The sequence below is a fragment of the Heterodontus francisci genome, chromosome 3 (assembly GCF_036365525.1).
Source record: "Heterodontus francisci isolate sHetFra1 chromosome 3, sHetFra1.hap1, whole genome shotgun sequence".
In the NCBI taxonomy this organism is placed as follows: Eukaryota; Metazoa; Chordata; class Chondrichthyes; order Heterodontiformes; family Heterodontidae; genus Heterodontus; species Heterodontus francisci.
The window spans coordinates 8,661,858-8,684,844 of NC_090373.1; the positions used below are offsets into that span (position 1 = coordinate 8,661,858).

The window sequence follows — 22,987 nt, forward strand, 5'->3', positions numbered from 1 at the left end:
CTCACAATGGGAAGATCAGGGCCGGAAAAGCACAAATCACAGATGGTGCCATTCCAGGAAACTGTGAGCTAACTCACCATCATGATTAACAAACAGTGTAAGTATTATTCAGACCTAAAATACCCAGTAAACTATATACTTGATTCTTATTTTTGGAATAGCTGCGAGTCACATCTTGTGAGAAATTAGAACGAGTTCCTGTGACACAACAGGAGATATTATAATTCGAGTGCTGTTTCTCATCCGACTGATACTAATCTCTCTCATCGTTTCAGCTGCTGGAAATTCCAAATTCCTTTTCCGACTTTACTGCTTTTTGTTATATGTACATGGGAGTGTGTTTGCAGGTTGATTTCAAGCATTCTTGATATCCTGAGAATCAAATCCAAACTAAACTATTTCAAGCTCAAGAGCAGTGTATATGCTTTCCCATGGGATAAATCATTACTGAGGGACAGTGTTCTTGAGAGTTTTTATTTTCAAAAATAACAAGCAATATGATGTGACAAATTTACAATGCTTGTGATAAGTTTTGGGATTACGCTGCCATATAGTTAGTGAATCACAATTATAAATTGTTTGAGCTTTACAGATCCAGAGACTCGGTAGTTCTGTTAGCGCACATCCACACACAGTACAGTCTCGATATCCAGAAACTGTTTGCACTGAATTCAAAGTAACAAGTAACAAAGTTGCAGATATTGGACAGAGACTGGCTAATCCGAGGGGCAGTTCTTCAGGAATGCTCCTTCCTTCATCAGCTTCTTCAGACAGCAAATAGCACAGCCATGACTCAGTGGATCTCACACTCTCCTCTAAGCCAGAAGGCCATTGGTTGAAATCTCACCCCCAGAAATTTGAGCACGCAATCTGGGCTGACAGTCCAGTGCAGTACTGCACTCAGAGGTGTCCTCCATTGTGATGTTAAACCCTGAGGCCCTATCTGCCCTCTCGGGTGTACATCATAGGTTCCATGGCAGTATCTGAAGAAAAACACTGCAATACAAGAACAAAGTACGGCAGATGCTGGAAATCTGAAATGAAAGCAGAAAATGCTGGGAATACTCGGCAGGTCTAGCAGCATGCATGAAGAAACTGTTGTGCAGATACTTATATATTTAAGTATTTTTTTGAGGACTCATATTTAAATTATTGTTACGACCAGGTGTGAAAGGTGTCTTGGGATCGTTCTCAGCCTTCACCTGGTCTGACTGTAACAGGATTTAATTTTTAAACACACTGTGTTTTGAGCTTCCCCTTGGTGAATCCTTGTTCACCGCTTTCCAATTATAAAGCAAAGAAATGAGCATAAACAGACTTTCTTAGGTTTAAAGAAGAAAAGTGAAATTTATTAAACTTAAACTCTAATTCGATTAACGCCCATGGCTACACGCTACACCCATGCTAGCATGCATACGCGATATGCCTATGCAAATAGAAGCAGAAAAGAGAAGAAAAATGAAGTAGTGAGGTTTGAGGCAATCTCTGAATAGGGGTTTTTGTTACTGTGCTTTGAGCTCACTGTAGTTCTTGCTTGTAGGTAGACCTTGCTTTTCATTGGGGCCCAGTATTCTTCTTAAACCTTGTTCACTGTAAGAGACTTTTCTCTCTTGGGGTTCATGTGTCTTCAATAGATTTCGAAGCTGGTGAGAGAAATGAGAGCAGACAGGAGAGAGATGTTCTCAGTCCAGGAGCAAAGAGCTTTCTGTGTTTTAAAACTCTGTGGCAAGTTCAAATGCTAAAAACACTCCAACAGCCAGTTAGTCATGTGACTGAACTGGTCCGACCACGTCAGTTTGTGTATTCAGCCACCTTAGTAGTTAACCTGGAATGCTAGCTTCCCGACATTCAAACGTCCATTTTGGATTAAATTGGAGCAGGGAGTGGCCCCTTTGTCCTTTCCAAGTACTGTCTGTTACTATGTGAATGTCTTTCCCGTCAAGGGTCTGGTAGTTCTTTTTCCTAAAACAAGTTCTTTCTTTACTGTAACAGTTTAAAAATCAATGTTCATGTGGCGAAATATATGTGCCTCATTCTTGGCCGATGGGGGACCTGCATGACATTATGGTGATGGATTCATTGGAAGGCTGGACTTTGCCTTGTTGTTATCAGTTCACTGAAAGGACTGATGTTGTTTGAAAACAACCAGTACTGTAAATCACATACGTTAAGCTCAGTAAACAACAGAAACTTTGGTGATCTGGGGAAGATGTTTTAGATTTTTGATTTGATTTAGAGATACAGCACTGAAACAGGCCCTTCGGCCCACCGAGTCTGTGCCGAACATTAACCACCCATTTATACTAATCCTACACTAATCCCATATTCCTACCACATCCTCACCTGTCCCTATATTCCCCTACCACCTACCTATACTAGGGGCAATTTATAATGGCCAATTTACCTATCAACCTGCAAGTCTTTTGGCTGTGGGAGGAAACCGGAGCACGCAGAGGAAACCCACGCAGACACAGGGAGAACTTGCAAACTCCACACAGGCAGTACCCAGAATTGAACCCGGGTCGCTGGAGCTGTGAGACTGCGGTGCTAACCACTGCGCCGCCCAGGTCAGTGAGTGTTTACAGAGAAGCCACATACCAAGGTTTATGGAGGTCGAGAAGTTGACTTTCTGTTTGGGGTTTGTATATTGTTTTTAGTTCAGTTGGGGTGTGAACTGTTTTCAAGACAGTTGGAGATCAACTTGCCAAGGAAAGAACACCCAGCTCACCTCTCTCTCTACCTCTTTGAAAAATCCCTGCAAAGATCCAGTGTGGGAGAGTTAAAATCCCTGGTGCTCCAAATGTCCTGAGAAGCTGGAAAAACTTGCCAGATTAATTCTCAACACTGTCTGAAAAGAACTGCTTTAGAAATGATCCCAGTGACTCGTCTCTGATAACCCAGATGCCAGATGAAAAGGGACAACTGACTACCTTCCATATCTTCTCTATTTTTCTTCAAGAATTAGCAAGTATTTAGCCAAAGTACTTTTTTTTGTAACAGATCTCTACAGCGAGAATTTCTGTATTTTTTTTATTGTGTATGTGTGTGTTGGGGGGGACTTTTAAAAGGGAGGTTTCATATTTCAATCTGTGTGTTAATGCTTTGCTTTGTTACTGGATAAGTCGTGTTTGATTAATAAACAACAAAATGATCAGTTTATTAAGAAATCTGGTTGGTGTACTTTATTTTGGGATAAAGAGTAGAATATATGATTGACCGCATTGGTAACTGGGTAAATATTTAAATATATGTTGTGACCTGTGGAGAAGTGGAGCTAGAAAAGACAGTGCACTCCTCCCACCTCAGTCATAACAATAGAAACAGAGTTAACATTTCAGTCTGATGAAAGGTCATCGACCTGAAACATTAACTCTGTTTCTTTCTTTCTCCACAGATGCTGTCTGACCTGCTGAGTATTTCCAAAGTTCTCCCCAGTGTCATGTCCTTCAACCAACATCACACAAAAAAAAATCCAGCCATTATCTCGACGTTGTTTGTGGGAATTTGCTGTGCAAAAATAGGCAGCTGCATTTCCTACATTACAACAATGACTACAAATCAAAAGTACTTCACTGGCTGTGAAGTGCTTTGAGATGTCCTGAGATTGCAAAAGGCGCTATATAAATGCAAGTATTTCTTTTTTACGGACAGCGGTGACGTAATTCAACAATATGACATATTTCTCATCGCAGACAGTCAATGCTTAAAATCAGCCTGCCCCCAAATTTAAGGTCAAATTCAAACTCCAATCTCCCCCACAATTATAAGTAAACATTACTTCAGAGCTAACAGTGTGTAAACTGAATTGCTTGTACATTTTAATCAGACCAAAATATAAGGTAGTAATACTGGTTTACAAAAGGACACCTAATACTAACATGTAACTGGTACTAGCGCTCACTCAGTACTGTCCCTACAAAATCATTTAAAACAGAGATTCGAATTGGTACAGGGTTTAAAGACCAACAAACATTTTAAAATGTTATAAGTTGTGATTAATTCACTACTCTATTTTTGTAATTTGTTTTCCTAAAACCCAATCTAAATTGAAAAATGAAAATTGTATGAAAAGAATTTTTTCTTGTAAAGCTTGAAGCCAATGCTATCAACCCTTTAATAATCCTTTGCAGCTTTAATCAAATCGCAATGTGATCGGGGCCAGTTATACAGCATTTCCATTCAGTACAGAAACAGACGGGTGATTTGAGATTTTGAACCCCTCCATCAAATCTCTCCTTAACCGCCTCTGCTCAAAGGAGAACAATTCCAGCTTTTCTTTTACCCACTAAATCCATATTAAATGCACAATGTAGTTTACTTAAATTTCAAACCATAACTTTGTTGCATGGATCAGAATAAGAGCTCTCATTTGTCTTCCATGCTCACAGAGTAGATGGCAGAGAGTCAGGCAAAACAAAACCCCGCTGTATTGGAAATCCATAACCTGGGAACACAAAGAGCTACCTGACAATCCATCACCTGCTGATTCATCTTACACAGAGACCACTGTGCCTGTATGGGACTCTGATGTACTAAATACACTGATGCGACTTAATGGTAATCTCTCCTGAGCGGCAAATATCCAACTGTTACTGGCCTGCGTACTTTGTGTTGGATAAATCTCAGGTTGCCAACCCTCCAGGAATGGCCTGGAATCTCAAGGAATTAAAGATGAATCTCCCAGACGTAGCTGAGAGCAAAACCGGAGGGAAAATTTAATGGTTTTTTTCTGTTTACTTTGAACATTTCTTAGTTATAAAAATATTGGGAGATGGGGGAATAAAGGGTGTATGGCCAGGTGGGGTCTGGTTTGAAGTGAGGAGTCAACTAATGAAAACTCCAGGAATACATGCAGGGTTGGCAACCCAATATAAATCGCTTCCAACAAGCTTCCTATATCCATGAAAAGTCAGGTCAATTAATTCCCATCAAGTATCAAAAAAAATCACGTTATATAAGATGAGTGCATAACAGTATCAAGCATTTACATCAACAATGTCCTGCCAAAGGTGAACTATTTATGCCTTTCACATAAAGGTCACATTATTCGTTATTAAACTTCACATTTTGCACCTGATTTTCATCTCAAATATACCTCGTTACATTTTGTATAAAAACAGGAGGCGATTAAACACTTAGTAAAGTCCCAGGAACACCTGATACGCTATCCGCCAGTACTCAGTGTTCACATAGGCAATGTGGTCCAACTGAATCTCAAGTCATGTGAACATTCAGCCTCTTTTATACATAAAAAATACAATCATTAGTCAGTGGATCGACAGAACATGGAGGAGCAAACAGCACTTGGTAAAAGGTAAGTCAGAGAGCTCTGCGTCAAGACCTGTGTTCAAACACCAACTCAGGATTGGATGGACTGTGGCTCTGATCTACAACTATTTGAAATATAAAAGGTCCTTGTGGAACTCTTAACTCTGTGCCTCTGTTGGATCAGAATCCTCGACCTCCTCAGCCGGGCTCTGGGCAGTTTGATTGCCAGTGTCCTCGGACTCCACCAATGGCTTTGTCACCTGATTGTCACTCTTCCCTTTGACGCTTCTTTTGCTTTTCATGGTATCAGCTTCTGCTGTGTCACTGCTGCAATCGCTGGTTTGACCTTTCTGCTGCTTGCTTGTCCCTAGACCAGTCTCAGTAGAGGAGGCCGACTCTCTCCCGACCACAACTGCAACACTACTTCTCGATCCGTCGCTCACAGTGTTGCGTCTGCTCTTCTCTTGAGCAGGTGGCCTCTTCTCCGGTAGAGAGGATGTCTTGGTAACGGCGTTCCTTCCTCCCACTGCCTCCTTCCTCAGAGGCCCCCAGACAAAGTTCTCAGCTGGCTTATAATGGAGCCTGGCAAAGCGCAGCAGCCTCCTTCTCTCCTTCCTGGATTTTATTGTGTAAACAAAGTATTCCAAAGCACTGTGCAACATGTTGGGCAGAGTCTCCTCAACTAAAGCCTCATGCAGCAGGAACCGGACCAGGTGAATCTGGAAGCTCTCAAACTTAAACTCTCCTAGACTTTTTAAAATGCGAGTGATTCTCAGATAATTGTGCTGCGACCTTAAAAAATAAAGAGGACAAGGTGAAAATTAATAAGCTTCACATACTCAACCAAATGGAAATTGTAAGCTAGGGTATTAGGGAATCAGTATTGCTTTCCAAACTAATGTTGGCTCAGTAGTAACATTCTCACCTTTGAACCAGAAGGTGGCAGCTCAGGATCCACCTCGGAGACTTCAGCTGATAATCTTGGCTGACACTGAAATGCAGTACTGAGGGAGTGCCACAATGCCAGAGACACAACATCTCAGATGAGGCATGAAGCCATTATACCCAGTCTGCCCTCTCAGGAGGGCATAAAATACCCATGCTACTTGAACAGGAGCAGATGAAAACACTTGCAGTCCTGGCCAACATTTAACCTTCAACTAACATTTAAAAAATGTATCTAGTTATTTATCTCATTGCTTTTCTTTTTAAAAGGAGCATTGCAGTGCACAAATTGATGATCGCATGGTGACGACACTTTGGGACATCCTGGGGCCATGAAAGTTGCAATGTTAATGCAAGTTCTCTCTTTACATGCTGATCTCCCATGACTTTGCTGCCAGAGAACTGACTTCCACTCTCCATTTTTTGTCTCCCATATCCCTTTTTGTTTTCCATGCTCATCTTTTCAGACATTTTCTTTTGTGGTCTCTATCTCTTTACCCTGAATCTTCTGCATGTCTCTCTTGACTCAGTGTGCCTATCTCAATCTTTCACTTTGTCCCCTTCCACAGAAATCAGAGGCAGATTACATCCTCTTGCCTGGGTATAGAGACTGGAGGGGGTGGGGCTGAGGGCCTGGGAAGGAAGAGGCATCTATGGCAAATTCTGTGATGCACATCTCTCCCACATTGAAAGGTCTTGCTGCTTGTATTGCAATGTAACTGGATCTGAGGACCAAACCAGTGTTGGTGTATCTGAGATCAGTTGATCAGGGCTAGAGCCAGTGAACAGGAAGTAAGTTGGGTGGGGGAAGAAGATTAACACTCCAGTGCACTATTGAATGACATTAGGTCATAATCACTGAATAAGTGCTACATTGTCAGAGGTGCCCATGTTTGGATAAGGCCCTGTCCATTACCAACACAAGCTTGTTATTGTAGATTTTTTATTAACTGAATTTTTAAATCCCCCAGTTGCTACAGTGGGATTTGAACCCATGTCTCTGGATCATTAGTTCAAGCCTCTGGATTACTAGTCCAGTAATATAACCACTATGCTATCACCCCCGACAATATATGACTTAGCAAGAAAGATCCCTGTGTGGCTTAGTAAGGAAGTTAAGGCTAGTATTAGATTAAAAGAAGAGGCTTATAATGTGGCAAGAATAGCAATAAGCCTGAGGATTTGGGAGTGTTTTAAAAACCAGCAAAGGACCACCAAAAAGTTGACAAAAAGGGAAAAGTAGAACATGGGAGTAAACTAGCCAGGAATATAATAACAGATTGCAAGAGCTTTTACAAGTGTACATAAAGGAGGAGAGTAGCTAAAGTAAACAGGAGACAGGAGAAATCATCATGGGGAATGAGGAAATGGCAGAGATATTGACCAAATATTTTGTATCTGTCATCACAGTAGAAGACACTAATTACATACCAGAAATAGAGGGTAACCAAGGGTAACATAATGGTGAGAACTGTAAGGTAATTAATATCAGCAGAGAAAATCTATTGGAGATACTTAAGGGATTAAAATACAACAAATCCCCAGGGCCTGATAGCCTACATCCTAGGGTTCTAAAACAAGTAGCTGCAGAGACAGTGGAAGCACTGGTTATGATCTTCCAAAATTCCCTAGATTCTAGAACGATTCCAGCGGATTGGAAGTTAGAAAATGTAACAACGCTAGTCGAGAAAACAGGGAACTACAGGCCAGTTAGCCTGACATCAGTCATGGGAAAATGCTGAAATCTATTATTAGGAAGTTTTAACAATGCACTTAGAAAATCATAGTATGTTCAGAAAATGGTTTTACGAAAGGGAAATCCTGTTTGACAAATTTATTAGAGTTTTTTGAGGATGTAACTGGTAGGGTAGATAAAGGGGAACCAGTAGATGTAGTATACTTGGATTTCCAAAAGACACACCAGAAGCTAATGTACAAGATAAGGGTTCATGGAGTTGGGAATAATATATTAACATGGATGGAGAATTGGTTAACGGACAGGAAGCAAAGAGTAGGGATAATCGGGGCATTTTCAAGTTGGCAGGCTAGTGGAGTATCGCAAAGATCAGTGCAGGGGCCTCAGCTATTTACAATCTATAATAATGACTGAGAGGAACAGAACAAGAGTAATATATCTAAGTTTGCTGACGATACAAAGCTAGGTGGGAATGTAAGCTGTGAGGAGGACAGAAAGAGAGTGCAAAGAGATAGAGACAGGCTAAGTTAGTGGGCAACAAGGCAGCAGATGAAGTGGAATGTGAGGGAGAAAGAATAGAAAAATAGAATATTTTTAAAAAGGCTTGGAACTTGTAAATGAGGGACTTGGGTGTACTTGAAAAAGGAAAACAAAGAGTTAGTTTGCCGGTACAGCAAACAATTAGGAAGGCAAATGGCATGTTGGCCTTTATTGCAAGGGGGTTGGAGTACAAGGATAAGGAAGTTTAGTTTAGTTTAGTTTAGTTTAGAGATACAGCACTGAAACAGGCCCTTCGGCCCACCGAGTCTGTGCCGACCATCAACCACCCATATATACCAATCCTACACTAATCTCATATTCCGACCACATCCCCACCTGTCTCTATATTTCCCTCCCACCTACCTATTCTAGGGGCAATTTTAATTGCCAATTTACCTACCAACCTGCACGTCATTTGGCTTGTGGGAGGAAACCGGAGCACCCGGAGAAAACCCACGCAGACACAGGGAAAACTTGCAAACTCCACACAGGCAGTACCCAGAATTGAACCCGGGTCGCTGGAGCTGTGAGGCTGCGTGCTAACCACTGCGTCGCCCAATTGTACAGGGCTTTGGTGAGACCACATCGAGAGTGCAGTTTTGGTCTCCATATTTAAGGAAGAGGTGGTACAGCGAAGGTTCACTAGATTGGTCCCTAGGATGAGAGGGTTGTCCTATAATGAGAGGCTGAATAAAGTGGGCCTATAGGTGGCAGGACTATATCTCCAACACAGAAGTCCTTGAAGCGGCCAACACCCCCAGCTTATACACACTACTGAGTCAGCGGCGCTTGAGATGGCTTGGCCATGTGAGCCGCATGGAAGATGGCAGGATCCCCAAAGACACATTGTACAGCGAGCTCGCCACTGGTATCAGACCCACCGGCCGTCCATGTCTCCGCTATAAAGACGTCTGCAAACGCGACATGAAATCCTGTGACATTGATCACAAGTCGTGGGAGTCAGTTGCCAGCATTCGCCAGAGCTGGTGGGCATCCATAAAGACAGGGCTAAATTGTGGCGAGTCGAAGAGACTTAGTAGTTGGCAGGAAAAAAGACAGAGGCGCAAGGGGAGAGCCAACTGTGCAACAGCCCCGACAAACAAATTTCTCTGCAGCACCTGTGGAAGAGCCTGTCACTCCAGAATTGGCCTTTATAGCCACTCCAGGCGCTGCTTCACAAACCACTGACCACCTCCAGGCGCGTATCCATTGTCTCTCGAGATAAGGAGGCCCAAAAGAAAAAGAAAAGAAAAGAAAGAATAGAACAAAGAACAGTACAGCACTGGAACAGGCCGTTCGGCCCTCCAAGCCTGCGCCGATCATGATGCCTGTCTAAACTAAAACCTTCCGCACTTCCGGCGTCCGTATCCCTCTGTTCCCATCCCATTCATGTTTTGTCAAGATGCCTCTTAAACGTCGCTATCGTACCTGCTTCCACCACCTCTCCCGGCAGCAAGTTCCAGGCATTCACCACCCTCTGTGTAAAGAACTTGCAGCACATCCCCTCTAAACTTTGCCCCTCGCACCTTAAACCAGCTACATATTCCTCCAAATCATTTATATATACTACAAACAGCAAAGGTCCCAGCACTGATCCCTGCGGAACACCATTAGTCACAGCCCTCCATTCAGAAAAGCACCCTTCCACTGCTACCTTCTGTCTTCTATGACCGAGCCAGTTCTGTATCCATCTTGCCAGCTCACCTCTGATCCCATGTGACTTCACCTTTTGTACCAGTCTGCTATGAGGGACCTTGTCAAAGGCTTTACTGAAGTCCATATAGACAACATCCACTGCCCTTCCTTCATCAATCATCTTTGCCACTTCCTCAAAAAACTCGATCAAGTTAGTGAGACACGACCTCCCCTGCACAAAACCATGCTGCCTCTCGCTAATAAGTCCATTTGTTTCCTAATAGGAGTAAATCCTGTCCCAAAGAATCCTCTCCAATAATTTCCCTACCACTGACGTAAGGCTCACCGGCCTGTAATTTCCTGGATTATCCCTGCTACCCTTCTTAAACAAAGGAACAACATTGGTTATTCTCCAGTCCTCTGGGACCTCACCTGTAGCCAATGAGGATACAAAGATTTCTGTCAAGGCCCCAGCAATTTCCTCCCTTGCCTCCCTCAGTATTCTGGGGTAGATCCCATCAGGCCCTGGGGATTTATCTACCTTAATGTTTTTAAAGACGCCCAACACCTCCTCCTTTTTGATAATGACATGACCCAGACTATCTACACTCCCTTCCCTAGACTGATCATCCACCAAGTCCTTCTCTTGGGTGAATACTGATACAAAGTACTCATTTAGTACCTCGTCCATTTCCTCTGACTCCACACATAGATTCCCATCTCTGTCCTTGAGCGGGCCAACCCTTTCCCTGGCTACCCTCTTGCTCTTTATATATGTATAAAAAGCCTTGTGATTCTCCTTAATCCTGTTTGCCAATGACTTTTCATGACCCCTTTTAGCCCTCCTGACTCGTTGCTCAAGTTCCTTCCTACTTTCTTTATATTCCTCAAGGGCTTTGTCTGTTCCTAGCCTTCTAGCCCTTACAAATGCTTCCTTTTTCTTTTTGACTAGGCTCACAATACCCCTCGTTATCCAAGGTTCCCGAAACTTGCCAAACTTATCCTTCATCCTCACAGGAACATGCTGGTCCTGGATTCTAATCAACTGACGTTTGAAAGACTCCCACATGTCAGATGTTGATTTACCCTCAAACAGCCGCCCCAATCTAAATTCTTCAGTTCCTGCCTAATATTGTTATAATTAGCCTTCCCCCAATTTCGTACCTTCACCCGAGGACTACTCTTATCCTTCTCCACATGTGGGGCGGCACAGTGGCGCAGTGGTTAGCACCGCAGCCTCACAGCTCCAGGGACCCGGGTTCAATTCTGGGTACTGCCTGTGCGGAGTTTGCAAGTTCTCCCTGTCTGCGTGGGTTTCCTCCGGGTGCTCCGGTTTCCTCCCACATGCCCAAGACTTGCAGGTTGATAGGTGAATTGGCCATTATAAATTGCCCCTAGTATAGGTAGGTGGTAGGGAAATATATAGGTGGGGATGTGGTAGGAATATGGGATTAGTGTAGGATTAGTATAAATGGGTGGTTGATGGTCGGCACAGACTCGGTGGGCCGAAGGGCTTGTTTCAGTGCTGTATCTCTAAACTAAACTAAGTACCTTAAAACTTACGGAATTATGGTCACTGTCCCCGAAATGCTCCCCTACTGAAACTTCGACCACCTGGAGTTTAGAAGAATGACAGGTGATCTCAATGAAACATTCGACATTATGAAGGGGTTGGACAGGGTAGACACTGAGAGGTTGTTTCCCCTGGCTGGGGAATCTAGAACATGAGAGCACAGTCACAGGATGAGGAGCCAATCATTTGAGGAGAAATGTCTTCACTCGAAGAATTATGAATCTTTGGAAATCGCTATCCTAAGGAGTTGTGGATGATCCATCATTGAGTATATTTAAGGAAGGGATAGAAGGATTTTTGGTTTCTCAGGGAATCAAGGGATATGGGGAGTGGGTGGGAAAGTGGAATTGAGCCTGAGAATCAGCCATGATTGTACTGAATGGTGGAGGAGGCTTAAGGGGCTGAATGGTCTACTCCTGCTCCTATTCTTGTGCTGTTATGTGTGGGTGAAGACTCGTGTGGGGCATAAACACCAGAAATGACCAATTGGGCTGTAAAGCTGGTTACTGTGCTGTAAATACTATATAATTCTGAAAGAAAACATTTACAAAGTCTGGTTGATGGTATATGGTTTAAGAGATGTTTTCCCAAGAAGTTTGCTCAGTAACTCTGTATCACCTTCAAAGCATTGCGATGTAGGGGAAAATCATCCACCCACTGTTGCTCCTTGTCCTCCATTCGTTCCCAATTTCAAGTGTTTACCAATAACCTATTGTAGTGCCCCAGCTCACATTGTGTCGTTGATTCATTCAAAAGAACAAAGATCAAAGAACAGTACAGCACAGGAACAGGCCATTCGGCCCTCCAAGCCTGCGCCGATCTTGACGCCTGCCTAAACTAACACCTTCTGCACTTCCAGGGCCCATATCCCTCTATTCCCTTCCTATTCATGTATTTGTCAAAATGTCTCTTAAACGTCGCTATCGTACCTGCTTCCACCACCTCCCCTGGCAGCAAGTTCCAGGCACTCACCACCCTCTGTGTAAAGAACTTGCCTCGCACATCCCCTATAAACTTTGCCCCTCTCACCTTAAACCTATGTCCCCCAGTAACTGACTCTTCCACCCTGGGAAAAAGCTTCTGACTATCCACTCTGTCCATGCCACTCATAACTTTGTAAACCTCTATCATGTTGCCCCTCCACCTCCGTCGTTCCAGTGAAAACAATCTAAGTCTTTCCAACCTCTCCTCATAGCTAATGCCCTCCAGACCAGGCAACATCCTGGTAAACCTCCTCTGTACCCTCTCCAAAGCCTCCATGTCCTTCTGGTAGTGTGGCGACCAGAATTGCACGCAATATTCTAAGTGTGGCCTAACTAAGGTTCTATTCAGCTACAACATGACTTGCCAATTTTTATACTCTGTGCCCCGACCGATGAAGGCAAGCATACCGTATGCCTTCTTGACGACCTTATCCACCTGCGTTGCCACTTTCAGTAACCAAAGGGTGGTGGAATCAGATTCCATAGGCACTTTCAAAAGTACATGCACTTGAAAAGGACTAAATTCTAGTGTTATTGGGAAGAACCTGGGTTGTAGGACTAAATTTGACACCTTTCAAAGAGTTGGCACAGGCACAATGGGCCAAATGGCCTCCTTCTGTGCTGTAAGATTCTGATTCCAAATGACTTTTCATTGAATAAAAAGGTAAACATGTAGCACAGAAATAGTTTGTTCTTTCAATTCTGCTTCAGGATACTTTGCTGTTCCACTAGACACAGCCATCAACCTCTCACACGTCCCCCAACACCCGAGAATCCACTTTCCTCATTGTTTATTGGTTCACCTGCTCTCACACAGTACGATGGCACAGCAGTTATTTTACTGGACTAGTAATCCAGAGGCAAGTCTCACATCCCACCACAGCAGCTGGGGTATTTAAATTCAACGAGTTAAAATAAAAATCTGAAATTAAAAAGCTAGCCTCATTAATAATGACCATGAAACTACTGGATGGTGTAAAACCCCATCTGCTGATCATGTCGTTTTGGGAATGAAATCTGCCATCCTTTCCCTATCTGGCCGACAGACCCACAGCAATGTGCTTGACTCTTAACTGCCCTCTTAAATGGTCTAGCAAGACACTCAGTTGTCAAAGTGGCAGCCCATCACCAATTTCTGAAGGGTAATTGGAGATGGGGAACAAATGCTGGCATTAACAACAGCACCCACATCCTGAGAATGAATAATAAACATTTGGCCGCTATGAATCACAGGGAATGTAATCTCACCAAGAACTGAAACTTCTAGCGCCCAACCTGTTTAATGTTTGGCGGATTCATGCTCATGAAGGTCAGCATTGGAGATAAAAACTGTTTTCATTCTTTTTTGTACCCAGTGGCAACCTCAAGCTTTCGCCAGTCAGGCATGCCACAGCCTGATACACATAAAAGCTCTGCTCCTGGCACTGTGCTGTCTTTGCCACTTCAAAACTGCACGAATGTAAATTTTCAGTTTCCTCACAGGAGCTAACTTGGTGCTCATTCAGTGTAAGGGTCTCTAATTCAGTGCTGAGTTACAGGCAATGCTGCAATGTGGATTTGTGTCTAATTGGAAATGGTTTGATACCATTCTACCCACCTAAAAGCAGCAAGGGATAGGCCTTTATTACACGGCTGATCTGGATGTGGAACAAATTCCAAACTCACTCGGCTGTTTTAAAAGCCCCTCATTCGACACAGAAAACTGCAGCTCTCAATGACATATTACTGGCTCCTTTTATAACCCCACTGGCATTAGAAGAACAAAACAAAAGCAAAATACTTTGGATGCTGCAAGGGAACAGTTTTGATGAAAGGTCATCACAGAATCATACAGCGCAGAAGAGGCCCTTTGGCCCATCGAGTCTGCACCGATGCGTTAAAGACACCTGACCTGTCTACCTAATCCCATTTGCCAGCACTTGGCCCATAGCCTTGAATGTTATGACGTGCCAAGTGCTCATCCAGGTACTTTTTAAAGGATGTGAGGCAACCTGCCTCTACCACCCTCCCAGGCAGGGCATTCCAGACCATCACCACCTTCTGCGTAAAAAAGTTCTTCCTCAAATCCCCCTTAAACCTCCCGCTCCTCACCTTAAACTTGTGCCCCCTCGTAACTGACCCTTCAACTAAGGGGAACAGCTGCTCCCTATCCATGCCCTCATAATCTTGTACACCTCGATCAGGTCACCCCTCAGTCTTCTCTGCTCCAGTGAAAACAACCCAAGCCTATCCAACCTCTCTTCATAGCTTAAATGTTCCGTCCCAGGCAACATCCTGGTGAATCGCCTCTGCACCCCCTCCAGTGCAATCACACCCTTCCTATAATGTGGCGACCAGAATTGCACACAGTACTCCAGCTGTGGCCTTACCAAAGTTCTGTACAACTCCAAAATGACCTTCCTGCTTTTGTAATCTATGCCTCGATTGATAAAGGCAAGTGTCCATATGCCTTTTTCACCACCCTATTAACCTGCCCTTCTGCCGAAAGGTTAACTGAAAGGTTAACCCTGTTTCTCTCTCCACAGCTGCTGCCAGACCTGCTGAATATTTCCAGCATTTTCTATTTTTATTATGGCATCAGAAGGATCTCGGGAAAGAACAGCACAGTGAAAAAAATAAGGCACCAGCCTTAACATTGAGTTTAATAATTTCAGATCATACCCACTGCTGTTATTTTCTTAGACAGCAGGTGCTGGGAATGGTTCTGCTGTTGCCACTTAGTTTTTCTAGACCAATCTTTTGTTTCTTTATTGTCCCATTATCAACCCCTTTCCTTGCGCCATAATCCCTGGTGTCATTTAATCACTCCTCTCTTCCACCCCATCACAGTTCTCTTTTGTTCATTCCTCCCCCCATACACACTTTCCCTGCATCTGAACTTGATTAGAACCTGTTACAACTCTAACTTCTTCTAGTTACCCTATTTGAAATTCAGTTAGATTTGTGCAGAGGGCTTATTATGTCCTCACACACTTACTCATTCAAGTGTTGAAATCGTTCTTTCCAGTTCGAAGCTCGGGCCACACTCCCCGTGCTCTTGTCCTCGAGTTTCATTCCGAAAAAATCCAGCATAATTTCGTAAACCTGGAGATAGTTACTCTTTGCTTTCTTAGTTTTCAGAAATTCCTATTTAAAAAAGTACAATAAAATACTTAAAATGAAAACCTTCAATATTGTCTCCAAATCAGAACTAAATTTCAACGCATTTACTTCAGTGAGTCCTCGCTTCAATCATCTTCCTAATCCCTTACTGCACTTTAGTCCACTCCATCCACCCCAAACATGACAGCAATCCTCCTTAGATATGGGGTGAGGCCCGAGGATTGCAAATGTTGCATCTCTGTTCAAAAAAGGGGAGATCGCGGGATAAACCTGATGATTAGAGCCCAGTTCACCTAACGTCAGTGGTGCGGAAACCTTCAGACACATTAATCTAGGACAAAATTAACTGGCATTTGGAAAAAGTACGGCCTAATAAATGAAAGGCATGGATTTGTTAAAAGGAAAATCATGTTTGACTAACTTGATCAAGTTCTTTGATGAAGTAAAGGAGAGAATTGATGAAGGTAGTGAGGGTAAAGTGTAAATATGTATTTATAAAAGGCACTTGACAATGTACCACATCCTGGATTGTTAGCAAAATAAAAGTCTATGCGATTAACGGGATAGTGGCAGCATAGTTACAAAATTGGCCAAGAGGCAAAGCAGGGAGTAATGGTGAATGGTTGTTTTAGAGACTGGAGGAAGGTGGAGTGTGGTGTCTCCCAGAGGTTGTTATTAGGACCACTGCTTTGTTTAATATATATTAATGACCTGGACTTGTGTATACAGGGTATAATTTCAAAGCTTGCAGATAGCACGCAACTCGGAAATATAGTAAAGTGTGAGGAGGGTAGTTACAGACTTCAGGAGGATGCAGACTAGTGAAATGGTCAGATACATGGCTGATGCAATTAAACACAGAGAAGTCTGAAGTGCTATATTTTGGTTGGAAGAATGAGGAAAGCATGATATAAAATAAATGATACAATTTTAATGATGGTGCAGGAGCAGAGAGACCTGGGGGTGTACAGTCACAAATGTTTGAAGGTGGCAGGACAAGTTGAGAAGGCAGTTAACAAAGAATGGGATCTTTGGCTTTATTAACAGACACATGGAGTACAAAAACAAGGAAGTTATGATGATCTGGAATGCTCCGCCTGAAAGGGCGGTGGAAGCAGATTCAATAGTTACTCTCAAAAGGGAACTGGACAAATACCTGAAGGGGTCAAGTTTACAGGGTTGTGGGGAAGGAGCAGGGGAGTGGGACTAATTGGATAGCTTTCTCAAAAAGCTGCCAGAGGGAAAATGGGTCGAATGGCCTCCGTTTGTGCTATATAATTCTATGATCCCTGCACCCCTCACCACCACACACACACTTAACAGCAGTCCCTGTCAAAGAGGCACTTTGGTAACTGGCAACTGGAAGATGTTGATGTGAGACAGCTATTGCTTACTGTCAATGTGCAGAGTTTCTGCACTGCCCACGGGGTTCACAGTCAGATTTAAAAGTCGGGAATATTCAGGAATTAACACCTCAGCTACCAACAAAATAGGTCACATTCTGTTCCCTCGCAAATACTCTTTTATTTTCATAAAACAAACCCTGTCAACTAAATATTATCCACCCTTCAGTAATTCATTGCTTTAAAATCTGTCTGAAAAAAACCCCCTGTAGGAAAAACTAATTGAAGCAAGAATCATAAGTGTTTATGTGTGTCTGTGTGTCTGTGTTTATGTGTTTATGTGTCTGTGTTTATGTGTGTCTGTGTTTATGTGTTTATGTGTCTGTGTTTATGTGTTTATGTGTTTATGTGTCTCTGCGTTTATGTGTGTCTGTGTTTATGTGTGTCTGTGTTTATGTGTTTATGTGTCTGTGTTTATGTGTCTGTGTTTATGTGTTTATGTGTTTATGTGTTTATGTGTCTGTGTTTATGTGTGTCTGTGTTTATGTGTTTATGTGTTTATGTGTCTGTGTTTATGTGTGTCTGTGTTTATGTGTCTGTGTTTATGTGTCTGTGTTTATGTGTCTGTGTTTATGTGTCTGTGTTTATGTGTGTCTGTGTTTATGTGTTTATGTGTCTGTGTTTATGTGTCTGTGTTTATGTGTGTCTGTGTTTATGTGTCTGTGTTTATGTGTCTGTGTTTATGTGTTTATGTGTCTGTGTTTATGTGTGTGAAAGTGCATTGATGTTTAACTCCTGAAGTAAGAATGCTTTCGTGCTCTGATGACCCAGTGAAGCACATGGCACTAAGCCATACAAATTGGGGAAGGATGATTTAATCGCTGGCTTTGTGCTGAGTTAGATGATTTGAGCCAAGATGCATATGTAGTTTTGGTATTGCTCAGGCAATGGGGTGAAAGACAGGGGAGAGAGGAAGTCCCAGTCCTGATCTTGATCCCAATCTCCCCTGCTGGGAAGTGTTGTTAGATGTTGGATAAGGACCAGGATTGGGCTCGGCTGTGATGCCCCTACAGCTGAATGGCCCGCTGACCCTTACTATCTGGCTCACATTGCAAAAATGCTGGTGTCCATCCAACTGTGTCCCCGGCAAGAATCAGCAGCTCAGGACAGGAAGGGAAGGAAGCAAAGAACAGGAGGTGAGGAGAAAGAGACAGGACATTGAATAAAGGTTAAAGCACTTGAACCTACCTTAATCTCCTCTGCAGTCAGTTCTTCAGCGTGCCAGTTCAGCCCTGGTTCTCGCAGCGGGAACAGCCTAGTTTATTAATGCAGGAAATTAGTTAAAAATTGCATGCAAAGTGAGGGCAAAACTCAAACAATTAGGTTGCTAGAGTCAAAAATATAAAGCCAACCATTGGATATAGGTGTGGTTGTGTTCTAGCTTGTCATAATCTCCTTTCCACTTGGTGAGGATTTCATCGATATAAACACCTATACACAAAATATATAAACCAAACAACACTCAGAGATTTTCAAAATCTATATTAGGATAATAGAGAAGGTGCAGTAAAGATTTACAAGGATGATACCCAAACTGTGAGGTTATAGCCAAAGTTCCCTCTAAGCTGTGCGTGTGAGCGGCTGCACAGCATTTGTTAAGGTGCCGCGCAGACTACTTACCAGTTGGCCCCTTTTAAGACATTGCAGGTCTGTGGCCATGCAAAAAGATGTGAATGTACCACACATTGAAATAAATGGGCCATGCACAACAAAAAAAATTCAGAGGGATCATTGGTCATCACCATCAGGAAAGACTGAACAGGCTGGGGATCTTTTCTCTAGAAAAGAAAAGGTCAAGTGGGGATTGGATTCAGGTCTTTAAGATTATGAGAGGGTTTAATAAGATAGACATAGAGATGTTTCTGCTTGTGCGGAGTCCAAAACTATGGGCCATAAATAAAAGATAATCACTAATAAATCCAATAGGGAATTCAGGAGAAACTTCTTTACCTGGAAAGTGATCTGCATGTGGAAGAGGAAGCTAGATAAGTACATGAAGAAGATAGGAATAGAAGGGTGAGATGAAGAGTGATGGGAGGAGGTTCACATGGAGCATAAACACCAGCATGGAGGAACTGAGGAGGATGGGCTGTTTCGATGCTGTTAGTTCGATGTGAAACAAGCTGAAACAATGAATCTGAAAAATATTTTGGGTAAAGAAGACTTCATGACATTTGTAAAGCGTAACTGGTATTCAGTCTGTTGCTATCAGAAGCTGCTCTCTGCAGAGCTTTCTACTTACCGTCAGGTTTCAAGGCAATTTCCTGCATGTAAAACTTGAGATTGGCATAAGTGCTGAAGAGTTTGGTTTCTCGCGATTTTGCCTGGGTATAAATCACAAACAAGTTAAACACACATAAAACATTCCCACTGCACGACAACTCTCACCACTCACTTAAGTTGCACTTTATCCATTGCTGCCCTTTTTAAAAGCAGAAGGTACATACTAGAGGTGGCATAATAGTGCAGACCATCAGAGTGCCAACCCACTGTGACAGGAATATTGTACCCAGAAACACCAAGCCTCCCCACCCACACACGCACTGAACATCCATTCTCCACCGGGTCCACACCAGGCCAGTTAACGACCCCCAGATTCTCTCCAGCATTTACTAGCATGTGGATGGAGAGGCCTGTCCTTTCACTGGGGGAAGCTGCACAGTCTGGGAAAGATTCCCCTCACTAACTTCCTCCTCTCCTGAAGGAATCAGCTTATGCTGCAGTGACTTGGAACGGCACCAGGCACCCTCTGACCTCTGTGAAGTGCCCATTCTTCATAACACCGTCTTGGCAGAGCGGTCCACAAGATAGATATCATACCTGAGTCTGATCCTGTCCTTCAAATATTGATCCAATTTCACTGCTTCAACCAAAGCATTCAAAACATCCCATCACAGCAGGTTTTGAGATTCCTACAGCCAAATCCAGGTAACAGGAACAGGAGTGGCTGTAGCACTGCCAGCTGGGGGCATCATCTCCAATTTACACAAGGCCTTTGTTTTCTATCCATCGCCAATATACCATCCATGTTGTTGCATTTCCTTTCATACAACATGCCTGAATTTTTGTAAGCGGCCTTCTACAGTCATTGTGGCACAGGAGGCTATTCGGCCCATTGAGTCCATGCCAGATCTCTGTCGAGCAATCCAGTCAGCCCCATTCCCCCACTTGATCCCCATAGCCCTGTAAGTTTATTTCCCTCAAGGGTCCGTCCAATTTCCTTTTGAAATCATTCAACTTCCACCAGCCTCATAGGCAGTGAGCTACAGGTCATTACCACTCACTGAGTAAAAACATTCTTCCTCATTTCTATCTCTTGCCCAAAACCATAAATCTTTGTCCCCTGGTCCTTATACCATCAGCTAATGGGAACAGCTTTTCTTTGTCGACCTTATCCAAACCTGCCCTAATCTCATACACCTTTATCAAATCTCCCCTCAATCTGCTTTGCTCCAAGGAGAACAACGCCAGCTTTTCCTACTTAACCTTGTAGTTTTTTCCTACTTAACCTTGTCTTTTTTCCCTCCCTGCCTTCGGAGAATACTTGGCATCAGGTGGCAGGACTATATCTCCAACACAGAAGTCCTTGAAGCGGCCAACACCCCCAGCTTATACACACTACTGAGTCAGCGGCGCTTGAGATGGCTTGGCCATGTGAGCCGCATGGAAGATGGCAGGATCCCCAAAGACACATTGTACAGCGAGCTCGCCACTGGTATCAGACCCACCGGCCGTCCATGTCTCCGTTATAAAGACGTCTGCAAACGCGACATGAAATCGTGTGACATTGATCACAAGTCGTGGGAGTCAGTTGCCAGCATTCGCCAGAGCTGGCGGGCAGCCATAAAGACAGGGCTAAATTGTGGCGAGTCGAAGAGACTTAGTAGTTGGCAGGAAAAAAGACAGAGGCGCAAGGGGAGAGCCAACTGTGCAACAGCCCCAACAAACAAATTTCTCTGCAGCACCTGTGGAAGAGCCTGTCACTCCAGAATTGGCCTTTATAGCCACTCCAGGCGCTGCTTCACAAACCACTGACCACCTCCAGGCGCGTATCCATTGTCTCTCGAGATAAGGAGGCCCAAAAGACTTAACCTTGTAATTATGAGATAACCTGTCAAACACCTTCGAAAAGTTCATACACACATCCAGTGCAAGCCCTTTATCTGTGCAATTGGTCATTAATTCAAAAAATTCTAATAAATTTGACAAACATCCTTGATTAACCCCTTCATTACCCCTGCCCACAGTTAAAGTTGGACTAACTAGTCTATTGCTACCTAGTTTCTGTTCTTGAATAGAGATATCACACTGGCTACTCGCCAATCCTCTGGCACAATTTACATGGCTAATTCTTCTCCGGCTCTCATATTACAAAAATAGAAATGCAACTTTCACTAGACACTGCCCAAGGAGCCACACAGACCCAAAAATCCGGGGTTCAATTGGCAGTCTCTGCTGGTCTCAGCAAGGAATCCTACAATGAGAATCCTGGGCTACAGAAAGGGGACAATAAGCCATGAATCGTGTTCCTGCTTGCTGGATAGCGGCCCCAAGGAGGTGTCACATGATCATGCTCGGTTACAATGCTCTGCAAAAACAACCCACCGATACTGCATCAGATCACATACAAATCAGAGAATGGTACAGCACAGAAGGAGGCCATTCAGCCCAATGTGCCTGTGCCAGCTCTTTGAAAGAGCTGTCAATTAGTCCCATTCCTCTGCTCTTTTCCCATAGCCCTGCTTTTTAAGTATTTATTCAATTCCCTTTTGAAAGTTCCGATCGAATCTGCTTCCACCGTCCTTTCAGGCAGTGTATTCCAGATCACAACAACTCACTGCATAAAAAAAATGTATCTTCCCTCTGGCTTTCTGCCAATGATTTTAAATCTCTCCCCTCTGGTTACCGACCCTCCTGTCAATGGGAACAGTTTCTCCCTATTTACTCTATCATAGCCCCTCATAATTTCCAATAGCTTTACTAAATCTCCCGTTAACCTCCTCTGCTCTAAGAACAACACCAGCTTCTCCACATAGCTGAAATCCCACATCACTGGCACCATTCCAGTAAATCTCCGCTGTACCCTCTCAAAAGCCTTGACATCCTTCCTAAAGTCTGATGCCCAGAACAACGAATTAACATCAGTTCCCAGTGTCAGTCCCTACAGTTCGGAAAGGTGGGGAGAGAGTGCTGAGGGACAGAATTAGTTTGTAGTAATGATGGAAACATAGAAAAATAGGAGTAGGAATAGGCCATTGGGCCCTTCGAGCCTGCACCGCCATTCAGAACGATCATGGCTGATCATCCAAACTCAGTAATATAAAAGCAAAATACTGCGGATGCTGGAAATCTGAAACAAAAACAAGAAATGCTGGAATCACTCAGCAGGTCTGGCAGCATCTGTGGAAAGAGAAGCAGAGTTAACGTTTCGGGTCAGTGACCCTTCTTCGGAACTGACAAATATTAGAAAAGTCACAGATTATAAGCAAGTGAGGTGGGGGTGGGGCAAGAGATAACAAAGGAGAAGGTGCAGATTGGACCAGGCCACATAGCTGACCAAAAGGTCACGGAGCAAAGGCAAACAATATGTTAATGGTGTGTTGAAAGACAAAGCATTAGTACAGTTTTTGATCCAAACTCAGTAACCTGTTCCTGCTTTCTCCCCATATCCCTTGATTCCTTTAGCCCTAAGAACTATATCTAACTCTTTCTTGAATATATTTAATGATTTGGCCTCAACTGCTTTCTGTGGTAGAGAATTCCACAGGTTCACCACTCTCTGGGTGAAGAAATCCCTCATCCCAGTCCTAAATGGCTTACCCCTTATCCTTAGCCTGTGACC

The 22,987-nt window shown here is 43.4% G+C and overlaps 1 protein-coding gene across 2 annotated transcripts in view; it reads right to left on the bottom strand.

Annotated features, from left to right (window-relative positions):
* Positions 1–484: 484 nt before the first annotated feature.
* The window catches only part of ogfrl1 (opioid growth factor receptor-like 1), a 55,609-nt gene continuing 33,106 nt past the window's right edge, over positions 485–22,987 (bottom strand). For both annotated transcript variants that reach the window (XM_068020116.1, XM_068020117.1), the window contains exons 3-7: positions 19,388–19,469; positions 18,498–18,576; positions 18,334–18,400; positions 15,618–15,766; positions 485–6,060 (exon numbers count right to left, since the gene is read on the bottom strand). In XM_068020116.1, coding sequence (XP_067876217.1) covers positions 5,427–6,060; positions 15,618–15,766; positions 18,334–18,400; positions 18,498–18,576; positions 19,388–19,469 — 1,011 coding nt within the window. In that variant the 3' untranslated portion in view covers positions 485–5,426. The remainder of the gene's footprint in view (positions 6,061–15,617; positions 15,767–18,333; positions 18,401–18,497; positions 18,577–19,387; positions 19,470–22,987) is intronic.